Here is a 24,216-nt window from a genome sequence, read left to right as displayed (position 1 = left end):
GCTAAGGATATAGGTCACCCGCCAGGTGCACCAGCTCCTGAGGCGAGTGAGTGGGTGGGGCTTTGCCAGGCCAGGGAAGACTCTACCTGGGAAGTGCCCGGTCGGCCCACTGGGTAGGTCCTCTGGATTCCTAGCGCTGATGGTCCTGCCTGGAGACTTGCCCTTATCAGATGTTTAAATATTTTATAAAGCTACTGTGGGTGGTTATCTTGACATATGAGAACTGAAAGTTCAGGAATAGACCCAATTATGTGGAAGCATTTGGTAAGTGATGATGGCGGCCTCTCGAATCAGAGTGGTCAGATTGTTCCTGGGAGCCACGGGGCCCCTGGCAAGACCACCCACAGTAACCACCCACAGTAGCTTTATAAAATATTTAAACATCTGATAAGGGCAAGACCACGGCTGCTGAGGGCAGGCAGGGTGGGGATTGCTCCCACCCCAGCAGCTCTGTGTTTTTGTTTCAGACAAGCTTCCTGGTAAGATTGCATTTGAAAAGGCATCACTGCTAAAACAACTGAGTAATCATTTGGGGGGGAAATGAGGATTTTGCCCTTTGTTCAGCCATGTTTTTCGTGCCTTCTCATTGGAGAAAGAGGGTTCTAGCCTCTGGCCCTGCTTCAGAGAGTCTAATTAGGCGCTTCAGTCAAGTGTCCCCAAATTTTGACCCTTCCCTCTGGATTAAAGGGCCCCCAGTTTAGCAGGTCCACAGGGTTTGGCCTTTGGTTTCCCGGTTTGGCTGAAGGTACTGGCGTTTAGTCTGCACCCGTGGTGTCAGCTGTAATCAGGGAGGAGCTTCGATGTTATTTTTGTTTGCAGAGAGGGCTGACGTTTGTTTGCAATGGGTCAGAGGTAAAGGGGGCCCTTGTCACCGACTGTTTGGGAGGGGCAAGGGGACTTGACCCCTACCACTATTGCCAGGCTGTCTGGTTCTGGCCTGAGTAGGGTATGAGAGAAGTTTGGGGGACAGAAAAGGGGGAAAGTGCTCTCTTCTGCCCCCCCGCCTTCCCCTCCCCCCCCAGCCCCTGGCAGCAGAAGGGGCTCTCCGGAGCCACGCAGCCTCCAGTGTGGCTGCCACCTGTCATTAGCTACATCTTGCCTACGCAGTCATCCGGGCCCCTCTTTCCTTTCACAGCAGAGGACCGTAGGGACTGGTCATTGTGGGGAGCTGTTTCTTCCTCTTCCTTAAGCTAACTCCTGGTCCCCTGGAGGGACAAAAGGGGCAGTCAGGGGAGCCCTGGCCCTGCATTTCCTGGAAGCCAGCCTGCCCCCTCCCTCGCGGTGCTATCTTTAGTGCCGGGCTGAAGAAGTAAGTTCCCAGGTGCGGTCAGGAGGCCTCAGGCCACCTTAGCAGTCCGCTGCTGAGGGGACAGCCAGGATGGCACTCAGGCCCTCTCTCACTCCATCTTTGGGGGGTCGGGGATGCTCTCAGAGAGTGGGGTGAAGCCTAACAGGAGGATGTGTCTCTCGTAGGCCTTGGTCTGCTTGAACACGGTGTCTGTCCCGTGGAGATGGTCCAGCACCCCCAGCACCCCATAGCACTGGTTGAACCTGGAGGAGAGAAGAGGATGCTGGAGACCTGTGTGCTGACCTCATTTGTGCCAGCCTCTCCCACATTTCTCAGCCCTCCTACCCCCCCACCCCTCCCCTGCATGCTGACCACCTGCATCAGAAATCCCAGGGGAGATGGGGCACACTTGCCTGGCGCCACCCCAGACTGGAAATCTCTGAGCTTCCTTTGAAAAGCTCTTATTGTGATAGCTATGCACACAAGTCACAACCTGTAGCTGAATCAGAACCCCCTGCAACACCCTTTAAAATGCAGATTTCCACCCTAGCTGGTTTGGCTCAGTGGATAGAATGTCGGCCTGCAAACTGAAAGGTCGAGGTTCGATTATGGTCAAGGGCACATGCCTGGGTTGTGGGCTCGATCCCCAGTGGGGGACCTGCAGGAGGCAGCCGATCCATGATTCTCTCTCATCATTGTTTCTCTCTCTCCCTCTTCTTTCCTCTCTGAAATCAATAAAAATATATTAAAAACAAACACACAAGCACAAATGTAAAAAAAAAAAAAAAAGGCATATTTCCAAGCCCTGCTCCTCCCTTCCCCTAGACAATTTGATTCGGCATATTCAGAGTGAGGCACATCTCAGGTGATTCTGTGCAGGGGGCTCCCAGGCCACACCAGAGAAAGCCTGGAAGCTTTCAGTGCACAAGTCCCCCCATTTTTCTGACAGTGCCCTAGCTTATATTGCATACTCAGAGGGGCCAGGACCTAGATAAGGTTAAAATCCCAGTTGCAGGAAGATCAGGTATCAGAAAGAAGGAATGAGCAAGGTGGCCTGGGGTCCAGCATGGTCATTCTCCCCACCTCCAGCCCTCTGCCTCCACCAGCGCCACATGTAAACGGAGACACCGGTGTCTGCTAGCAGAAGTAGAGGTGGAGGTTACTGACCCACCGTGGGCAAGGGAGCCTTACTTGAGATGGTGATAGTCATGGAATTCAGGTGAAGGCAGGAAGGGTAGGTGGTAGCCACAGTGGGAGATGGTGGTGACGATGAGAGTCAAGGAAAACCACACCATGATGGAGGACAAGTGGGAGCCCATTACGATGGGCCCCACCATTGCCGGCAGCATGTTGGAGACCTGCAAGGGAAGGGCTGTTGGAAGGTGGGCCCCAGGGAGATGGAGGGGACCTAGTTGGGTGTCCCCTTTGCCCCAGGTGGTACCAGGAAGACTTCCTTGACTCAGGTCTGGAGAATCTGAAAGTTTCAAGACCCTGGTTTGCTGGAATCACTCACCTTTGTATTTTGGGACAAGTTATTAATGGTTAGAGCTTCAACGTCTTCATTAGTAAAATGAGGATTAAAAGGGTTCTTGGGAAGATTAAATGAGATAACTTACGATGGGCATCTAGGATAGCCTGGCATATGCTAAGTCAACAGTAAGTGCTGGTTATTTAACGAATGGGGAGCAGGAGGGGCCGGTGCGGTCTGGTTCTCTGCAGGAGACCGAGGGAAGGTGGCTGGCCTGTGCCCTTGGTTCTGGGGCACGAGCTCTACTCACCACATGCTCGATGGGGTGGGCGTAGAGCGAGATCACGCCAATGGGAGCTGTCCACTCGTGGTGTTTCTTATGGATTTTCTTGTAGAACATTGGGTGGTGAAGGAGCCTGGAAAATAGTTCATAGTTCATAATCTGCCACCCTCCCTTCCCCCTTTTCCCACAGACCACGAGAAACCGAGGTGTAGGCCCCAGGCGTTACGTCTGTGGAGCAAGGCTGAAAACACACAGACCTGCCTCTGAGTTCGACCCCACCTCTTACGCTGCACACAAGAGTGGGAGTGGCTTACTTTGCCTCTGTCCACCTCAGCTGTATTAGCTGTAAAATGGGGATGATGCCCAGAAAGGGTTCCCTAAGGAAGTGAATGCGAAAAGCCCCAGGAATGGAGAGGCTTTCTTTTCTGGACATTCTCCGTTGTCTCGGTTGTCAGCTGTGGACAGATGTCTCCCTGTTAACTGCTGGGTGGGAGGCTTTGCAGGCACGTGGTGGAGAGTGAGGTGCCAGCTGTGCCCGGCGGCCGCTCACCGGTGTGAGTAGTAGAACATGATCTCCTCGATCAGCGTGAAGATGGCCAGCTCCAGGAGGAACCAGTGGAAGGTGGGCAGCTCTCGGCGGCAGGGGTCCCTCCACAGCTTGAGGGTGGGGTAGAGGAGGACCACGATGGGCAAGGAGATCAGGAGCTGGTTGAGCAGAACCGTGCGGACGGACTGGCGCAGTTTCACGGGGTCCACCTGCCCAGGGAGGAAGGAGGGAGAAGGGACAGAGTGAGATGTAGGTCTTTTCCTTCTAGAAAAGCTCCACTGTGACCTGCTCACAGGAAGCCCTCATGCAGAGGTGGATGCTCGGAGTGGTGTCCGGCCGTAGCTGGCAGCTCCTGACGGCTGCCCCGCCCTGGGTGGAACCAGCGGGCAGTGCCTCTCCCGCAGCCTCGGTCTCTGCCTGAACCTGCCTTCTTCCTGGTGCTGCACCTGTCAGCACAGTGGGGCTGCCTGAGCATCCTCTCCAAGGTCACTGACGGCAGCCAGCATTTCCCCAGAATCAGTAGCCCCAACCACTCCCTTCCTCAGAGCACTGGGGGTCCCAGGAATAGCCCCGTAACCACGGGCCACTTCCTGGGTCTGACGAGCTGGTTTAGGATTGGTCAGAAGGGATTCCTCCCGAGTCCCCTCTGCAAGCTGTAGGGGCTGCTGCCCGAAGGTGAGCCTAGGTTCATGGTGGTCCTCAGACTTGAGGCCTTCCCCTTCCTCCAGCTTTTCCAGGTACTACATCATCAAGAGGTGATGATCTGTGGTTATTTTAGGAGATGCAGCCTGAGGACTTAGGGTGAAATGTTATGATGTCTGGACCTTTCAAATGCTTAAGCAAGAAATTATAGAGGCACAGATATATACACTTTTATATATTGAAGAAGCAAATGTAAAATGTTTAAAACTGGTGATATGTAAATGAGTGATTATTGTACTACTTCTGTATATATGTCTACATTTGTTCATAATTACAAAATGTTGGGGGGGGGGAAGAGTGGACAGAGAGGAAGTAGAAACTGCAGACAAAGACTTTTGCTGCAAAGGAGAGCAAGAATGAGTGGTAGTGAGTGTAGAGATGGGGTCAAGGGTTTTTGTTTGGTTTGTGGGTGGGTTTTTTTTTTTTAAATCCTCACCCAAGAATATATTTATTGATTTTAGAGAGGAAGAGAGAGAGAGAAACATCAATTGGTTGCCTCCCATATGCACCCCGACTGGGGATCGAACCAGCAACCTGGGGATGTACCCTGATTAGGAATCGAACCCGCGACCTTTTGGTGTACAGGAGGATGCCACAGCCCACTGACCCACCCTGCCAGGGCTGGTTTAGTGTTAAGATGGAAAAATTACAGCATGTCGATAATAATCCAGAGAGGAATAATCTAGGAAAGTAAGGGAACAGAAGATACATTGAGCCCTGGCGGGTAGCTCAGTTGGGAAGAGCATCATCCCGATACTCCAAAGTTGTGGGCTCCGTCTCTGGTCAGGGCACATACAAGAAGCAACCAATGAATGTATAAATAAGCGGAACAACGAATCGATGTTCCTGTCTCTCCCCCTATAAATCAATAAATAAAACATTTTTTTTTTTTAAAGAGAAGGGAGAAGGGAACAATTTCCTGGGGTGAGCAAGCGGTCCTGTCTGTGGCTCACAGCTCCTGGGAGGATGGCTGTGACAGGAGCAAGGAGAGCTCCCGTGGTAGCAGGGGGAAGGCAGAGCGTGTGCTAGAGTCTGCGGAAGCTTCCCTCTGCTTAGTGAGGAGGAAGCAAGGCTGTCCTGCTCCAGGAGCTTAGAGGAGGAAAGAGAAGAGGTGGAAACTCGCCATCCAGGAGAGTAAGCAGATCAGGCCGGATCTCATGACTGCCTGCAGCATTCAGGCATCACTGGAGGTCTGCTTCTGGTATCTTAAGTGAGGGATCAGGCCTTTCTGGAATCGGCCAAAGATTACATGGCCTCCGGGGCTTCCTTCTTATTTGTGTGTCTACCTGAGGATGTGCACAGTGTAGGAGCGCGGGGCCTGGAGTCAGGGAAGAGGAGCCCTGGCTCTGTTTCCTGGGAACAGTCTGACCTTGACCTAGTTGCCGCTCCTTTCTGAACCTCAGCTTCTGCTACATGCGACACCTTCCCGTGGGCTCTGCGATCACTGTCGCCTGAGGTGTTGCGGGTTAGGTGATATTCTTGAGCGCTGATGCGGTCTGCGGTTAGCAGCATGAGCCGTGGTGTCAGAAAGCTTGAGTGTGGATCGTGGTTCTGCTCATGTCATGTCTCAAAGCCTCCGCTTTCTCATCTGAACCATGAAGGTTTTGACAGTGCGTGGCCTGTCAACGTGCGGGTGAGGAGACCCCCAGGACCTGACAGAGGAGGGGCTCTCAGTGGCCAAGCGCTGGCTTTGACATAGAGGCTGGCCCTGGCCACCCCGTCTCTCCTGGGCCAGCGGTGAGGATTTTGAGAGCGCGGCTTTAGCCCCTGCTTTCTGGGCTGTGACAGGGCGGAGCTGGGGCAACTCTTACCGGGTCATTCTTGCCAGCCTGAATCCGGTAGCGGGAGATGAAGTTGGGTTTCCCGGTGGTGTCAACCACCAGTAGGAGCCCGTTGAAGGTCCAGAATGACAGGACAGGCAGGTAGGTGGCACCTAAGGTTGAAAAGCAGAGGGGACAACCAGGGCGACTTCAGGTTCTCATGGCATGTGCGTTAACTGACCACGCACGTGACGGTGACCCAGGCGGCATGGTGGACAGTCAGTCACCTTTAGTGACAGACTAGCTGAGGGGAACTTGGACAGGCCACTTAAGAAGTGTCTTTAGCCCTAGCTGGTTTGGCTCAGTGGATAGAGCGTCGGCCTGCAGACCGAAGGGCCCCAGGTTGATTCCGATCAAGGGCACATGCCTGGGTTGTGGGCTCAGTCCAACGTGCAGGAGGCAGCCAATCAATGATTCCCTCTCATCACTGATGTTTCTATCTCTCTCTTCCTCTCCCTTCCTCTCTGAAATCAATTTAAAAAAGAGAGAGAGAGAGAAGTGTCTTTACTTATTTTCTTAGATTTAATACAGGGATAACAACCGTCTAGGTGGTTAAAGACATTTATATACTCTAAAATATAAATCAATTTAGGTTGACATTTGGGAGTGTGGGCCCAATGAACTCTTTGTTTCCAAGAAAGAAAGCAGCAATGGAAGGAGGGTATGGTCCGGTCCCCAGTGAGCACTGGACTGGGAGTCCATCGAGGACCTAATCCCTGTTACCCTACTGACTGAGCAGTGCGACCTCAGGCGTCCGCCCAGTCAGCGTTTCCTAACGTGGAAAACCCCTCTCTCAGGGGCACCGGGGTTACTCAGACTTCAGAGCCTGCTCTCCTGGAGACTCAGGGTCCAGACTAGTGTGTTCACAGCTCTGACAATTCCTGCAGCAAAGAAACCTGATTGATTTTGTCAAACCCAACCTGCCCCCAGGCTTTTTTTTTTTTAACCCTAGAGCTTTGTTTTCTCTCAGAGCACCTAAGAATAAGCCCTGGTCCCTGGTCGGTAGCTCAGTTGGTTAGAGCATCATCCTGATATGCCAAGGTTGCGGGTTTGATCCCCAGTCAGGGCACACACAGGAAGCAACAATAAATAAGTGGAACAACATATGGATATTTCTCTCTCTTTTCCTCCCCCAATCCTCTCTCAGGTCAATAAATTTTAAAAAATTAAAAAAACACAGTGAAATATTACTTTTAAAAAAAGAATGCCTAGCCGAAACCGGTTTGGCTCAGTGGATAGAGCGTCGGCCTGGGGACTGAAGGGTCCCAGGTTCGATTCCGGTCAAGGGCATGTACCTGGGTTGCGGGCACATCCCCAGTGGGAGATATGCAGGAGGCGGCTGATCGATGTTTCTCTCTCATCGATGTTTCTAACTCTCTATCTCTCTCCCTTCCTCTCTGTAAAAAATTAATAAAATATATTTAAAAAAAAAAAAAAAAGAATGCCTAAGACCAGGATGGCCATGCATCCTAGTTTGTCCAGGACAATTTTAATTGACATCTGTCATTCCAGCATAATTAATAAGACCTCATTCACTCTCATGTCCTGTTTGAACCCCCCCATATGTTATATGGCCACCCCACCTATCACCATCCAACAGCACTGATGTCATGTAGGATATATTAGAAAATGATGTCCAAGACTTAAACTTTAGATACAGCTTTTTGCTCCACATCCCACTTTTCCACGAAGTCATTCTAAGTATCACTGATGTCCTACTGTGAACGAACAAGCACTCTGCCCACCCCAATTTTACCTAACCTTGTACTACGAACTTTACTTTTCCATGTTTTGCCTTGTCCTTTAAATTCAGTATCTAGGGGTAAGGACGATGTACTTAATTCTGTGTCTCTGTATCCCTCCTCCATCAACCACAGTGCCTTGTAGCAGATGACACCTGAGAAATACGTAGCCGGCTCTGAGGGGCCATGTGATGGGCACAAACAACCTGGAGGGCAATTTGGCAGTAAAAGTAAAAGAGAGACACAGAGACACAGACAGAGGGAAAGAGAAACGGACATCAAGGAGCATCACAGCATTTTTACAATCACAGAACATTTAAACAGCCCAAATGCCCATTAGGAGGAAAGGGACTACATTGGGCGGCTTAAAATATTAAGTAAATCTTATTAATTGACATGGAAAGATGTCCACAATCTAATGAAAAACAAGTTTTAAAAAAGTTGATGTCTTGCCCAGCTGGCGTGGCTCAGTAGTTGAGTGTTGACCTATAAACCAGGAGGTCACAGTTCAATTCCCAATCAGAGTACATGCCAGGGTTGCGGGCTTGATCCCCAGTAGGGGCCGCGCAGGAGGCAGCCAATCAATGAATCTCTCTCACCATTGATGTTTCTATCTCTCCCTCTCCCTTCCTCTCTGAAATCAATAAAAAAAATATTAAAACAAAAAAATTTTTGATGTCTTATAAATTCAACTATATATCTAATGTATGAGATTAATACTACTAATTTAAGAGTGGTTATTTCTTGGATATGGGAGAATGGGTGATTTTTCACCTTCTTTATGATTATTCAAATTGTCTGATTTTTGTTTTAGCAATGAGCATGTATTTACTTTATTTTTAATGACCAAGTCTTTTATTTTGGAAAAAAAATGCTGGGTTGGTGGTTGCCTAGTGGGCCCTCCATCAGGGTGGCTGCCTGTTTGAAGTCCAAGGGCTCCTTGAGGAATACAGAATGAAAACCGCAAAAGATGATCTTGAACTTTCTTAGCTCTAACATTTACAATTGCAAATATTTTCTGTCTGATGTTTGCTTATCGCCGAGGTGATAGCTGCGTTCTCATCATTTTAACAGAAATACGTGAAATGTTTTCCCACCATTTTCCCTACAGACATTCGCAGTCCACACTGTTCTTTTCAATGACTGCTTAAGATCCCTGTGAACCAGTCATAGTTAACATCCAGCCCATTTTCAGATGGAAACAAGGGACATTTTATTTGTACTTTCGCTTTGTGACAACTGAGACTTTTTTATCTCCCCTTTCTAGGCTGTGAGGGAGGTTTTTGATGGGGTAGAGCAACACGGTATCTTAAATATCTCTCCATCTTCCATACAGGTTTGGCACAGAGGAACATGAATAAGTCTTATTTGGTTGGACGAGGACATTCACTATGGTAGATAATGCTGTTGTAAATCGCTGACATGGCTTTTCCTTCCACAGTGTTCTCTCAGGCTTGTTTTGAGTCATTCACACTGTCAGTAAATATTTGAGTGAGGCTTGCTCTCCAGCCCCAAGCTAGATGGCACCAAGTACAAGGACACAGCCTCACATGACATGGAGAAGCTGTCTGACATCTAAACGCAGGAGTATTGCTCCGAACATGCCTTCATTTGCACACAAACTCTTTTTTCTATTTTCGGGGAGACGGAGGTCTCTTGTTAGATATCTGTGGACATCCATCCCAGATTCCCCGAAAGCTGAGCTCTCTTGGGGGTTACCACCGACTTAAACTTAAGTCCTTATTCCTCGTAATCATGAGCTGAGAAGTCCCAAAGTAGAGAACAAGACCATCGGAAAAGGAACGATAGTCATGAAGCCAAGCGCTCGGGGCCGGTGGTCTGGGAAGCTCACCTGTCACGAAGAGGACCCACTCCTTCCCTTCGAAGGTGAGCAGCAGCCTCTCCCACTGGGCTTGCCAGAAGTGGCCAGAAGCACCCCAAAATCTCTGAAGATGCCTTGGGGGGAAAATCAGGTTCCTGGGTGAAGACTGGTGGGCGCTCTCACCCCAGACCCCCACCACCTGCCCTCAGGTCCGACACACTCACCAGGTGAGGGAGTTCCAGAAGGCCACCAGCAAGAGAAGGCCGGAGCCCAGGATGAAGGCGGTCCTCCTCATGGAGCCCCAGATGTGTCCCTCCTGGGGAGGGCAAGACAGCGTCAGGGCCCCGCAAGCCTGCGCCCACACAGCCCGCTGCTGAAGCTGGCAGGAGTGAGCAGGATCTCCACCACACCAGCACCGCCGACCTTTTCCCACTTTCTAGGAGAGGCTCATCCTTATCAAGAGCCCTGTGCTGTATATGGGTGTGTTTATGAAAATTAGAGCTCAAGGCTGGGGGAAGGCGGGGAGGGAACCAACCTGACGGCAGAGAAACTGGCAGGCGATCCTGTCACCCAGAGAAAGGCAGGCGAGCCTTCCAACAGCTGTGGGCTTTTGTCACCAGTCCTCCCGTGGAACAGAGATGCCCATTATGTAGGCATGGGAGTCACCTGGGAGCCCTTTAAAAATCCCAGGCCCCTCCCAACCCAGTTACACAAGATCCTCCCGGGCGGAGGCTGGGCCTCCAGGTTTTTAAACGCTCCCCAGCCGATACCCAGGCCAGGAGGGTCATCCCCGAAGGCCCTGCAGAACCCTTAGTGAGGACACCGGGACTTCACTGTGCCAGGGCCCAGTTCCCCATCCCGTCACCCACTTGCCCTGGAAGAAAAGAGTAAGTGAACATATGTTCTGACTCTTAACCCCTCGTCCTTCCAGCAAGACTAGCCAAGGTTGCCAGCTGGACAGGACAATGGGCAGTTCTAGGGGCAAAGAGCACACCACTGGCAGTCACTGGGTCCTCCAGAGCCCAACGCGGGGATCATGGCAAGCCTGATGCGCACACAAGAGGGTCCCAGACTTGGAGAGGAGGAGCACTGGTGCCAGGTGAGTCAGTTTCTCCTGCACCGAGGACAGGATTACAGACATCCCTCACGTGCCATGCTGCTAAGCCCAGAGGCGTCTGCTCAGATCTTCCGCGGGGAGAACTGAGGAGCTGGGCCCCGAGCGCCTGGGCTCATCGGCACTGTGTGAGCTGGGCCACGCACCAAGGGTCAGGGGGTGCTGTGGGGGAGGGAGGGTCGAATAGGACACTTCGTTTTCATTCAGACTTTTGGATCTAAAGGAGCAGATTGTTTTGATTGATCCATTCAGAGCAAGTTGAGTCTGCACTGAATCATTTCTTCTCCGCTTACCCATCCCACCTTTGATCAAAAGACCAAAAAACAAACAAACAAAACAGGTCATTGTCCAGGGCCAGTGAAGAGTTCAAGGGCTAGTGCTCATCAGGGTCTTGAGCTCTGGAAGTGAGCTTTCCTCGAGCTCCCTCGCCCTCTCCCTCCGAGAGGGCTGGGCCCACAGGACCAGAAGGACTTGTTCTTTAGCGCAGGTGCTCATTGCGAGGTCACCCGAGCTCGCAGGTGCTCATTGCGAGGTCACCCCGAGCTCGCAGGTGCTCATTGCGAGGTCGCCCCGAGCTCGTCAGAAGGGTTGCCTGGGCTTTTGCAATGATTCCTTCTCTAGGACTCGGAGGACCCTTCTCATGAACTTCTCCAGACTCGCTAGGAATTGTTCATTTGAGTTTAATCAAATCAAGCTAAGTCAAACTGAAAACCTCAATTTCACATTGAGGATTAGGTGTTTTTTCCCAGGGATTGTGGCGGTTTCTCTCTCCAGCAGCCCGAGTGGAGGGACGATAAACAGAAGCATGTGGTGCTGAAGTTCGCTGGGTCGAGAGCTGGTTCCCAGTTCGCGTTTCCAGTCCCCAGTGGGCCTCTCTCGTCCCCAGAGCGGTCTAGAGAGGGTGGTTGCACAGGCCTGAGACACGGGACATTCTAAGGGCCAAGAGACAACGGGAGGGCAGCTATGGGGCTGGCTGTTCCCTCGGGCAGGCAAAGGGGCTTTGCTTATAAGGAAGCTTGCAGTCAAGTGCTTGCTCTTGGCTCAGCTACTGAAATGAGCTCATGGCCATGTGTCAGTTCCCCCTAAACCTCGGGAGACGTCAGATATGAGCAAGTGCGGGGATGGAGAGGGCCACGGGCTGCTTCCTCACCAGTGTGGTGGGTGGGTGCTGGCGTTTACCTGCTTCGGCTTCTCGTCATGGCGCTGACGTCCAGCTTCCCCCTTCATCTGCAATAAGAAGGCACAGGTGGGCCTGGATGTCATTCCACGTGCGGCCAAGGGAGCAGAGAACGGGAAAGTCAGGGGAATGGCTAGCGGTGATTTTTAATGCTGGCCACTCATTAAAATCACCTGGGGAGTTTTAAAAAGTTGCACTGGGCCTTGGCCGGGTAGCTCGGTTGGTTAGAACACCATCCCAATAAGCCAAGGTTGTGGGTTGGATAACCGGTCAGGGCACATACAAGAATTAAACAATGAATGCATAAATAAGCAGAACAACAAATTGATGTCTCTCTCTCTCTCTTTTTCCATCCTTCCTCTCTCTCTAAAATCAATAAGTTAAAAAAAAGTTTTACAAGGTGGCTCTGGGCACCAGTAATGTGAATCAGGGGGTTGCCAATGGGACTTTGCCTGGAATAGGCTTTTCAGATATGGGCTGTGACAAATCCTTCTTTTTGAGTAGCTTCACTCTCTGCCTCAGTGTGACTCTCATCCAGAAGAAATCTCTGTCCTTATCTGCCAATGACCCTAGGAGCCAGGGCTGCAGCCAGGGCTCTGACTCACTTGGACAGCTTCCTCAACATCTGGGAAGTCAGGTTACCACACATGGGCGGGCTTTGTCACAATGAATAACAGTGAAGCATTCTGTAAGCTGTTCAACTGTGATTCAAACAGTAGGTGAACTTAAACACAGAAATCGTTAAGACAGTGAGCCTTGACATCTTATACTTTTCTCAGGGTCACATCTCAGTTGTAGCCAGCCCTTACTAGTTCTTGTGACCTTGGTCAGTTATCCTATCTGAGCCTTGGTTTCCTTAGCTATAAAATGGGAATAACACCAGTGTCTTTCAGCCATGTGATCTCTGCTGCGAGAGATGTGAGAGAGAAGCATCCATGTGCACCCTGACCGGGGATTGAACCCAACACCTGAGCCACCTGGTCAGGGCCTCACAACACTTGTCATTGTCCCTATTGAATAGTGTCATAACCTGGTTGAAGAGGCGCATGAGAGATCACCTGGTCCCACCATGTGACCAGGATGAAGGAACCTCGTCAAAGGAGGCTAGGGGACCTCTCAGAGTTTACAGATGGCAAAGCCAAGATCGGGGTCCGGCTTCCCATATGTCTAAGGACATTTCATTCTTCCGTGTTTGATGATGGTACCTGGTTTTATTATCCTAGAGCAGCGGTTCTCAACCTGTGCGTCGCGACCCCTTTGGGGGTCGAACGACCCTTTCACAGGGGTCGCCTAAATACATCCTGCATATCAGATATTCATATTACCATTCATAACAGTAGCAAAATTACAGTTATGAAGTAGCAACGAAAATAATTTTATGGTTGGGGGTCACCACAACATGAGGAACTGTATTAAAGGGTCGCGGCATTAGGAAGGTTGAGAACCACTGTCCTAGATGCATGTTCACCAGCTAGGACCTCAGGAAACCACTTCCCTTGATCCACATTTCTTATGTTACTTAGGCGGCAGGAAGGAAGAGAGAATGGCGACTTATAAAGTTAGGACAGCAGAGGAGGTGCCAGGCAGGCTCTCACCGTCTCCACGGTGAACACAGGCTGGCAGGAGGGATGCAGGCAGCTCAGAGAGAAGCCTGTCAGGGAGAAGTGCTGGGACTGATGCCCAGCCAGGGAGATAGCATCTGATTTAAGAAAAGGCACCTGAATGTTTGGCCAGTGTTGGCCCAACTCCCACCTGAGCCTTCCACCCCAATCCAGCCCCACCTGGGCCTGCTTTTGCTCCTCCTCCAGCTCCCTCTGTGGCCTGGAAGATAGCAGGGGGACCTGTTGTGGCTTGTAGCTGTGGAGTTCTGCCTCCCTGTGAGTTTTCATGAAAACCAACGAAAGAGCCCTGGCCAGTGTGGCTCAGTTGGCTGGGCGTTGATTGTCCTGGGCACCGAGAAGTCGCCAGTTCAGTTCCTGGTCAGGGCACATGCCCGGGTTGTGGGCTCGATCCCCGGTATGGGGTGTGCAGGAGGCAGCTGATCAATGATTCTCTCTCATCATTGAGGTTTCTCTCTCTCTCCCTCTGGTTCTGAGGTTGACACTCAACCACGGAGCCCTAATGGCTGGGTAAGAGAAAGTCTCCTTTGAATAACGACTTTTCTCCACCTCCACTGTCCAGAGCATTTCTGGTTGGCCCGATCCAGAGTCTGGCCCACATCGTCACGGTGGACAAGGCCTCATTCAGACAAGCCACACTTCTCGCATGACAGGATTCTGGGATGAATGAGGCAGATCACTTTCAATCCTGCCGTCTGCCTGCTGCCTGGAGCCCCGAAGCACAGACCAGTAGGCATGAGGAAGGCAGTGCTAGGCACCTGTGGGGATCAGCCTCTCAAATGTCTTCATAATAAGTTCGTAAATATTAAAGGAAACACCAAGTTGGGAAAGACATGGAGAATGAACATGTGCAAACCATCTGCAGGTAGAACGTTCACACCACGTGGTTTCCCCCTCAGGGCTTGCTGGGAGTGGGAACGGCTCTGTTGATCCTGTTGAGGTGAGCATCCTGTTTGGGCAGGAAGCTGAGGAGATTGTCTGTCTGTCTGTCTTAAGCTTCCAGGACTCTCTTGGCTATGCCACGCCATGGGAACTTCATTTACAAGTCAGACTCATTTCTAGCCTTTTCCCAGCGTCTTATCACCACTATCTTCGATAAGAGCTTTCGAAACAACTAAGACATGACCTTTGATCTTGTAGAAGCTCCTCTAATCCTTCTGAGATTATTTATGGAGAAATTACTCTGCAAGGAGCCCTGGAGCCCCTATCTAGATGCATCAACCCATCATTCCAAAGTCCATATGAAAGCACTAGGCTCGAGGTCTGGGCCGCAGCTGAGAAGATGCTGAGTAGGGCAGGAGAGGAGACCTGGCGCACCTCAGGAATCTTTAAAAAGGGCCATATGCAGGCTTTCTCTGTGCTCTGGGAGACGGTTTCAAATCTCAACACTGAACCTTTCCCTCCCAGATTGGGTTTTAGACCATACCTTTTTTTTTTCTTTTTAAAGCAAGAGAGATGTAGAATCTGCCATATGAAGATAAAAACTGCAATTGAAGATCTTCCTTATTCCATTATTTAGTTCCCCCAAAGAAACTAGTGCACATAAGTTTTTCTCTTTGGAAGAAGTGGTATGCTTTCTTGTGGAATGAAAAAAGAAATAGGCAGTCCTCCACCAACACCCTTTTTTTTTTTATGAGGGAAAGACAGAAACATTGATTTGTTGTTCTGCTTATTTATGCATTCGTTGGTTGCTTCTTTTTTTTTTAAAATATATTTTATTGATTTTTTACAGAGAGGAAGGGAGAGGGATAGAGAGTTAAAAACATCAATGAGAGAGAAACATTGATCAGCTGCCTCCTGCACACTCCCTACTGGGTATGTGCCCGCAACCAAGGTACATGCCCTTGACCGGAATCGAACCTGGGACCCTTGAGTCCGCAGGCTGATGCTTTATCCACTGAGCCAAACTGGTTAGGGCATGTTGGTTGCTTCTTGTATGTGCCCTGGCATTGGATCAAACCCCCAACCTTGGCATATTGGGACGACACTAATCAACTGAACCACCTGGCCAAAACCCACCATCACCCGTTTTGCTTTGGCTGCCAGAGAGCTCAGAGTTAAATTTAATGCTCAATTATACTTCTTCGGATTTTTTTTTCTATTTATATAATCTAACTAGAGGCCCGATGCACAAAATGTGTGCAAGAGTAGGCCTTCCTTTCCCCGGCTGCCGACACCAGCTTCCCTCTGGCACCCAGGACCCAGGCTTCCCTCATAGCCCTGGCTTCGTCCAGAAGGTTGTCAGGAAGGACGTCCGGTCTAATTAGCACATTATGCTTTTATTATTATAGATTATTATAGATTATATAAAAATGTATGTGCAAGGTGTTCATTGTGAAATTGTTGAGATTGGAAACAACTTAAATTCCATCAAGAGAGTGTGGACGAAAGGGGCCACATGCTGACCTGACAAGCTCAGGGGAGGCCTGCATGGCAGTCTTGCAAACTTGGAGACCTAAAGTAACCACAAAGGATGGTCTGAAATTAAACTTCAACTAAAAGCAGTTATGGTGGGCAGTTACGTCCTAGGCCAGTATCTTTACTGACAAGGTCAACCTTTACCTTAACTGAGCCTATCTGTCTTTTTGCATCTATAATAACATACCCTTGAAATGTCTGGGTAACTTGTGACTTCCCTTTATCTGGAGCCCCTGGGGCACAACCAAATGTGCTGGGCCCCAGGACAGATACCACAAATTCCTTCATTATCATGTTAATTGTTCCTGCACCCACCTAAGTATGTTTCCATCATTTTTTTAAAATATATTTTATTGATTTTTTACAGAGAGGAAGGGAGAGGGATAGAGAGTTAGAAACATCGATCAGCTGTCTCCTGCATACCCCCCCCCCCCACTGGGGATGTGCTGGGGTCCAATCCCAGCGGGTCCAGGGGTCCCCAAAGGTGTGAACGGAGTCGGCGAAGAAGGAATGACACGAAGACAGCCTTCAGTTGATCAGCAGCCTAGTCAGGACCTCTAGCCAGGATCTCCAGCCAAAGTTCTGGTCGGAGTTCTGGTTAGGAACTGATCAGGATCTGATGTTTATTGTCTTGTTACATCCGTATTTATACCAGCCGATTTTAATCCTGTCAATTTCTATTACAAAGGTTAGGGCATTTCTTATCTCCATTCCAGGGAGTAAAGATTATGTAGCTTAACTACTCGCCTGGCACTTAATTAAGGGGTTGTATCCCCTCCCTAACCTCAGGGAAAAATCCCCACCTGGGGAAACAACCTTTCTCGGAGAGGTGACCTTGGTTAAAACACATGGCGCTAAAGAGAGCAAACATATTAAGAACAATATGCTATATATGCCAGGTCCCTTGAAACATATGCTGTGCAGATGTTTCTTTCCTGCAGCAACTGTGTCAAGCAGCAAGGATGGACCGGCTCCCGGCAGGGATGTGCCTGCAACCAAGGTACATGCCCTTGACTGGAATCAAACCCGGGACCCTTGAGTCCTCAGGCCAACGCTCTATCCACTGAGCCAAACCAGTCAGGGCTGTGTCCATCATTTTACTTTTTATCCAATCCCAGGGGTTTCCCTGCTTTGCTTATCCCTCCTCCTTAATCTATCACCAATGAATTTCATGTAACCCACCTATGTTCCTCCTTTGATTGCAATGTATAAATGCAGATGTAACCCCACCATTCTCCGGAGCATTATCTCAATTCGTTGAGGTTCTGCTTCCCGGCATATGTCGACAGTTTGGCTCAAATAAACTCACAAAAATTCTTTACAGGTTTCAATGGTTTTTTTACGTTAACAAGAGGATTGGTTAAATAAATTAGAGTACATCCAGTAATGATACATTCTGCAGCCATGGAAGAAATAAGGCAGTTTTGTGTGTGCTCTTCAGAAATAATAAGTGAAAAAAGCAATGTGTGGAACATATGCAACCGTGCATGAGTGTATTTGTATGCTGTTTATGTCCGTATAAAATAATACACGTAATATTAGACTAGCACTGGAAGAACAATGGTGGCTTCTGGTGAGGCGAACTGGGCAGCTGAGGGACAGGGCAGAAGCAAGCCTATCTTTTTACCATTTTGAATTCTGTGCCATGAGTATATTTTACCTGCTCAGGAAATTACGGAAACATTTAAACATTTTTAAACGAATGTAGTGCCCATTCATAGGAAACATTTTACTGAAGAGTCGTATAGTAATTTGCGCTCCCTTTACTCTAAATCAAGATTACTTTCAATTCCTGGAGGGCGTTGAGAAGTCTTTCTCACCCTTGAAATTGTATGCCAGTTTTCCTGTGTTCATTTTTCAGGGTGGAAGGATCCACGGCTTTCATTAGATTGTGGAAGGTAACTATGATGATTAAGAGCCAATGCAATAGTTTTCTTCTTCTTCCTTCTATTCCTTACCATCCCCCTCCTTTTCCCTCTTCCCCTCCTCCCGCCTTCTTTTTGTTAACAATTTTAAGTTGTCTGAAAGCAAAGATTAGCAGCAAAGCAACTGGTTCTTTTCTCTATGGAACCCAACGCCTTCCCACCCGCCTCAAAGCAATATGAAAGGTAGTTATTGAGTGCCTGATGGTTTCCAATCAGTTTTTATTTATTTGCAGTTCTGATATATAGCTTTTATTGTAAGCTATCACAACTTCTTTTGAAATGGACTTTTGAAACGGAAGCTGAGGACTAAGTATAAATAAACAGGACCACATATTAAAATTAAGAACAAAACCTAAGAGAGACTAGAATGGTGCAAGTACACTAAGACCTTCACCCTGGGAGGAGGCGGCAGCAGCTCTGGTTGATGTCACAAGGCAGGGTGTGGATGCTCGTCAAGTCCACGTTATGAAAACTGAGTGTTGCTGAGATGGAGTGATTAGGGGCTAAGATATCAATTTGACCTTGGAACCCTCTGCTCCACCCAAACCTTCTGGCCAGAGGGAAAGTGACTGCTTATCTTCTGATGGTGGAAGGCCCACTTGGCTGCAGGAGTCACAGCGATTATCTCTTGACATCTGATACCATCAGAAGCCAGCCACAGAGTATTTCCTAACCACATTTGTTCTCTGGCGAAGCCAATAGCCCACAGGCTATTTCCCAAGAACCTTAGCTAGGTCGGGACTCTTCTGAGCTACTCAATCCTATCATTCTGCTGAATATTTTATGCCGAGGCAGCTTGTGTTCCGTACCTCCCTACCTGTCTGCAGACATGTTTTCAGTTTTAAGTGAACAGAGTCAGTCAGAAAGATTCTAGGGGAGACCTCACAGTGGGCAGAGAAGTTCCTTAATATTGTTGGCCAATGGTAGTGCTCAAGTTAGAAACTTTGGAAAACGAAATCAACAACAATTATTAAATATTTAATATGTTAAGGTACTATAATCACATTTTTATTGTTTCCTCTCTGACTTTTTCTCTACTTTTTAAATTCTTTCAGATTCCCTCATCTAAGAACTAGAAGTTGTCTTAAGCTCATTTATTCTAATGCCCCCATTTTCCATCTGAAGAAAAGGAGGCCTAGAGATATTCAGCATTCAACTTCAAATCACACAGTTATTTAGATTCAGTGCTCATTATACCAACGGAGTCTGCAAAAAGTATACAAAATGCTGATGTGAGTGAATGTGGGGTAGGCATCAGGATTTTAAAGGGACACAAAGGAATGAGATCAGTTCCTCTTAGCCATGAACAGTGTATTAGATATTGTGTGTAGACGTGCTTTGTGCCCTATTTAATAAAGTAACACTATATAACTTTGATTTTCCAAATGATAAAGTATATCGGAGGAGATTATGAAATAGAATTTATAATGAGAATTCATTCAGGGAAGAGAAAGAAATGAAATGCACTAAAAATAAGTATTCTGATAACAATGAATTGATTCCCCTTAAAGGGAATTGGATATGTATTGTGAGATTATCCAAATTAGGTACTTTTTAGTGTGGTTCTTTCAAAAGCAGATGATTCTGACTGTGCAAGCTTTTTACTGCAGAATCCCCCAATCTAGATAAAGGACACAGAGAGGCTGCAACTGATGTCCATGACCTCAGGGATCTGAACACAGGGCAGGGATGGGGTGAGGGTGGGAGGAGTAGAGAGAGTTTAGTTTTGTCTGTCTGTATCCTGATTCTTCCAGATCCTAGGTTCCTGATATTCTGCATGGTTAATAACTGTTCCCATTTCATAGGTATTGAGATTTGTTATATCTATGTGAAAGTGCAAGGTTTCTTGTGTACATCTTGTGAAATTATTACAATTATTTACCTTAGAGGAAACAGAGAGAGAGAAAAAAGACCTTGTGGATCACCTTTCTATAGCTAAGGAGATAGGCCCACACAGCAGAACTGACTTGTTCGGAACTTCACAGTTTCTGGCAAAATGCAGGCCTCCGCACACTTTGCGTAGTGCTACATGTGATTTTGGAATAGCACAAATTTGTGTTTCGTAAGAGGGAAATGACACAGGGGGAGGACTGCTGACATGGGGACTGGGACTCCTGGCATTATTTCAGGCTGTTTGCATTTTTTTAAAAATTTATTTTATTGATTTTTCACAGAGAGGAAGGGAGAGGGATAGAGAGTTAGAAACATCGATGAGAGAGAAACATCAATCAGCTGCCTCCTGCACACCACCTACTGGGGATGTGCCCGCAACCAAGGTACATGCCCTTGACCAAATCGAACCTGGGACCCTTCAGTCCGCAGACTGACGCTCTATCCACTGAGCCAAACTGGTCAGGGCGGCTGTTTGCATCCTTAGAACAAGCCCAACAATGGGCTTCCTGGGCTGAGACTGACCTGAAATGCGATTACACCGCTTAAAGCCTCTGGTGAAGAGGGTTTTCAGGAGCTGCTATAACCATGGTCTGGGCCTAAGCGAGGCTTTTAAGGAAAAAGATATTCATTCAAGATGATGAAATGCATGAAAGGAAAGGCCAAACTCTGAGACAAAACAACTCCCTCTGGACAGTTTTAGCCATTACTGCCCACCGACTGCGCGCCCGGGAGGCTGAACGCCTGCCCGTCGTGTTTACTGTATCCACAGCACCAAGCACAGGCGCGGCCTGCAGCACGTACCGGGGAAGTAGGTGTTGAATAAATAAAAGAAGGAGAAATGAATGAAAAGCATTGCTTCTTTGCACTCAGAAGGTGTCCAACATTTGCTATTGGACATCTCAGGACCTTTCCCTGTACTAATGATTTTCCTTCCTAAGGTCAGAAGTTGCTGCTCAGAGCATTTCTGTTTTACCAAACTGAACTGCACCTTCCTATCCCAACCAGAGACATTCGGTTGGAATTGCACACGGAACTGAGGCAGCCCACAGGCCGGCCGGCCTGCATCTTGTCTCTCTTGTCTTGCTTGCCAAGTCCCAAAGGCCTGGAAGAGAACCCCCAAATCCCGGGCCTGCTGTTCACTCCCGCCTACACACTAACCATAGTCCTCTCAATCAGAAACCGTGTTAAGCCTAGATAACAGAACTGACTTGTTCTGACTCCGCATGGTTTCTGGCAAAAGCCAGGCTTCCTGAACACTTTGCCTGGCTGCACGTGTTCTTGGGAGAGCACAGACAGGTAGTGCCTGCCCTAGTCCTTCCAGGCCACTAGCAATTCTAAAACCGAGCCATGGCTGATGAATTTCAGTATGTGGCATCAAAACAGCTTTGATATGGTTGGGCCTTTAGATTTTAAGACTGTTGTCATCGGCCCCGTCCCTCTGGGTGACTCTGGCAGGTTAGAGGAGCAATTCGACCGCAGTTGCTTCCTGCCAGTCTCTACCAGTTAGATTTTCCTCTTTTGAGTTCTGACTTGGGAGTTTCTCCTAAACATGGTCTAGAAGCCAAACCCAAATCCGTAGGACAGAATTACCTGACGGCTGCTGCCAAAACAAGACTACAGAAGAGATAGATGGTACAAACAGAGGCAGAGGACGCAGACATTAGCACTAAGCAAATGTCCCAGCAGCCACATGCAGAAGAATGAAACTAGACGACTGCCTTTCAGCCATCCTCAAACACCTCAAAATGGATGAAAGCCTTGAATGTTACACTTGAAACCATAAAACACTTGGAAGAACACAGATGCTAAGTTTCTGGACATCACTTAGTGATGTTTTTGTGGATTTAATTCCAATGGCAAGGGAAACAAAAGCAAAAATAAACAAATGGGACTACATCAAACTAAAAAGCGTTTGTACAGCAAAGGAAACCATCAACAAAATGAAAAGGCAGCCTACCGAATGGGAAAAGATATTTGCAAATCATATACCTGATAAGCAGTTAATATAAAAATATATAAGAATTCAAACATCTCAACAACAACCAAAAAACCCAGTAAAAAAAAAATGGGCAAGGAGCCCTGGCTGGTTTGGCTCAGTGGATAGAGCATTGGCTTGCAGACTGAAGGGTCCTGGGTTTGATTCCAGTCAAGGGCACATGCCTGGATTGTGGGCTTGATCCTCAGTAGGGGGCATGCAGGAGGCAGCCAGTCAATGATTCTCTCTCATTATTGATGTTTCTATCTCTCTCCCTTTTCCTTCTTCTCTGAAATCAATAAAAAAGTATTTTAAAAAAGGGCAAGGGATCTGAATAGGCACTTTTGCAAAGAAGACATACAGATAGCCAACAGGCACATGAAAAGATGTTCAACATCATTAATTATTAGGGAAATGTAAATCAAAACCACAATGAGAATCACCTCACAGCTCTTGGAATGGCTATCACCAAAACGACAAGAAATAACAAATGTTGGTGATGATGCAGAGAACAGAGAATGTTTGTGCACTGCTGCTGGCGGGATTGTAAATTAGTGCAGCCGCTATGGAAAACAGTATGAAGATGCCTCAAATTACCATATGACCCAGCTATTTCTCTTCTGTGTATTTACCTGGAGAATATGAAATACTAATTTGAAATGATATTTGCACACCTATGTTCATTGCAGCATTATTTACAATAGTCAAGATATGGAAATAGCCCTGGCTGGGTAGTTCAGTTGGTTGTCTCCAAACACCAAGGTTGTGAGTTTGATCCCCGGTCAGGGCACATACAAGAATCAACCAATGGCCAAACCGGTTTGGCTCAGTGGATAGAGCGTCGGCCTGCAGACTGAAGGGTCCCAGGTTCGATTCTGGTCAAGGGCATGTGCCTTGGTTGCGGGCACATCCCCAGTGGGAGGTGTGCAGGAGGCAGCTGGTCGATGTTTCTCTCTCATCGATGTTTCTAACTCTCTATCCCTCTCCCTCCCTCTCTGTAAAAACTCAATAAAATATATTAAAAAAAAAAAAAAAGAATCAACCAATGAATGCATAAATAAGTGGAACAACACATCAATGTTTCTCTCAATCTCTCTCTTTCCTCTCTCTAAAATCAATAAATTAAAAAATTTTCTAAAAGATAGGGAAATAACTTAAGTGCCCATTGACAACTAAAGATAAAGTGTGGCCTATATACTATATATTAATCAGCCATAAAAGAAGTGAAATCCTGCCATTTATGACAACATGGATGGACCTTAAAAGAATTACACTAAGTAAAAGAAGTCAGATAGAAAAAGACAAACACCATATGATTTCACTCATATGTGAGCTATAAAAACAAAACCAAATGAGCAAACAACAAAACAAACGAAAAGCAAACTTACAGAGGCAGACAACAGATGGTGGTTACCCGAGGGGAAGCGGGTGGAGGAAGGGCAAAACGGAAAGGGGGTCAACTGCATGGTGCTGGGTGGAAGCTGGACTTTTGAGGTGAGCGTGATGCAGTATATACAGATTTTGAAGTATAATGTTGCACACCTGAAACATAATGTTATAAACCAATCTTGCCTCCATCAAACATTTTAAAAATTATTTAATTATAAAGAAGGAAGGAAGGAGGGAAGAAAACATTCTGGGACATTGTTCAGACACAGATCTTGAGTGGAGAGGACAGGAGGTGCCAGATGTGAGAATGTATTTTGCCTTTTTTTTTCTTTAAATTCTCACTTGAGGCTATGTTTTTATTGATTTTTAGAGAGGAATACAGAGAGAGAAAAACATTGATATGAGAGAGAGATCATTGATCTCAATTGGTTGCCTCCCCTATATACCCCAAATGGGATGGAACCTGAAACCTAGGTATATGCCCTAACCAGGAATCGAATCTGCAACCTTTTTGGTGTATGGGACGACGCTCCAACCAACTGAGCCACACTGGTCAGGGCTTGCCTTTTCCTCCCCCCCCCCTTTTTTTAAAATATATTTTTTATTGATTTCAGAGAGGAAGGGAAAGGGAGAGAGATAGAAACATCAATAAGTCATTGATTGGCTGCCTCCTGCGCGCCCCCTACTGGGGGTCCTGCAACCCAGGCAAGTGTCCTTGACTGGAATCAAACCTGGGACCCTTCAATCTGCAGGCCGGCGCTCTATCCACTGCGCATACCGGCTAGGGCGGGCTTGCCTTTTCTTTAAATGAACTTGGACTGGTCTTGACTTTGGCAAGAGCTTCCCTCCCCAGCAATTCCCACTCACCTCTGCAGTGGGCTGCTTCCCAGCTCCTCCAATGTCCCGGCCACAGCTCAGGGCTGCTTTCTCTTCCCCTTCAGCCCCTGTCCAGGCGGCTGCAGTTGCCTAACCCTGTTTTGTTACTGGAGTGGGTCAGGAGGCTGGCCTTGGAGATCACGTTACACAGCAGCCCA

The 24,216-nt window shown here is 48.0% G+C and overlaps 1 protein-coding gene across 4 annotated transcripts; it reads right to left on the bottom strand.

Moving 5' to 3' along the window:
- Positions 1-1,009: 1,009 nt before the first annotated feature.
- Positions 1,010-24,171, bottom strand: FAXDC2 (fatty acid hydroxylase domain containing 2). Of its 4 annotated transcripts, XM_023754092.1 has the most exons (10): positions 24,050-24,156; positions 13,559-13,662; positions 11,966-12,013; positions 9,897-9,988; positions 9,703-9,806; positions 6,100-6,221; positions 3,590-3,795; positions 3,067-3,172; positions 2,480-2,646; positions 1,010-1,551 (listed from the first exon to the last, which is right to left on the bottom strand). In XM_023754092.1, the coding sequence occupies exons 3-10, from the start codon at positions 12,011-12,013 to the stop codon at positions 1,398-1,400; spliced, it is 999 nt and encodes a 332-aa protein (XP_023609860.1). In that variant the 5' UTR covers positions 13,559-13,662; positions 24,050-24,156; the 3' UTR covers positions 1,010-1,397. The 4 variants fall into 4 exon arrangements, with proteins under 4 accessions (XP_023609860.1, XP_006089160.1, XP_023609861.1 ...); XM_006089098.3 differs by lacking the exon at positions 13,559-13,662 and having other exon boundaries at positions 24,050-24,171; XM_023754093.1 differs by lacking the exons at positions 13,559-13,662; positions 24,050-24,156 and having other exon boundaries at positions 11,937-12,013.
- Positions 24,172-24,216: the final 45 nt, after the last annotated feature.

This window comes from Myotis lucifugus, unplaced genomic scaffold (assembly GCF_000147115.1).
Source record: "Myotis lucifugus unplaced genomic scaffold, Myoluc2.0 scaffold_56, whole genome shotgun sequence".
NCBI classification, from domain to species: domain Eukaryota; kingdom Metazoa; phylum Chordata; class Mammalia; order Chiroptera; family Vespertilionidae; genus Myotis; species Myotis lucifugus.
The sequence above is the reverse complement of the archived record's forward strand: the minus strand, read 5'-3'. Positions and strand labels throughout refer to the sequence as shown.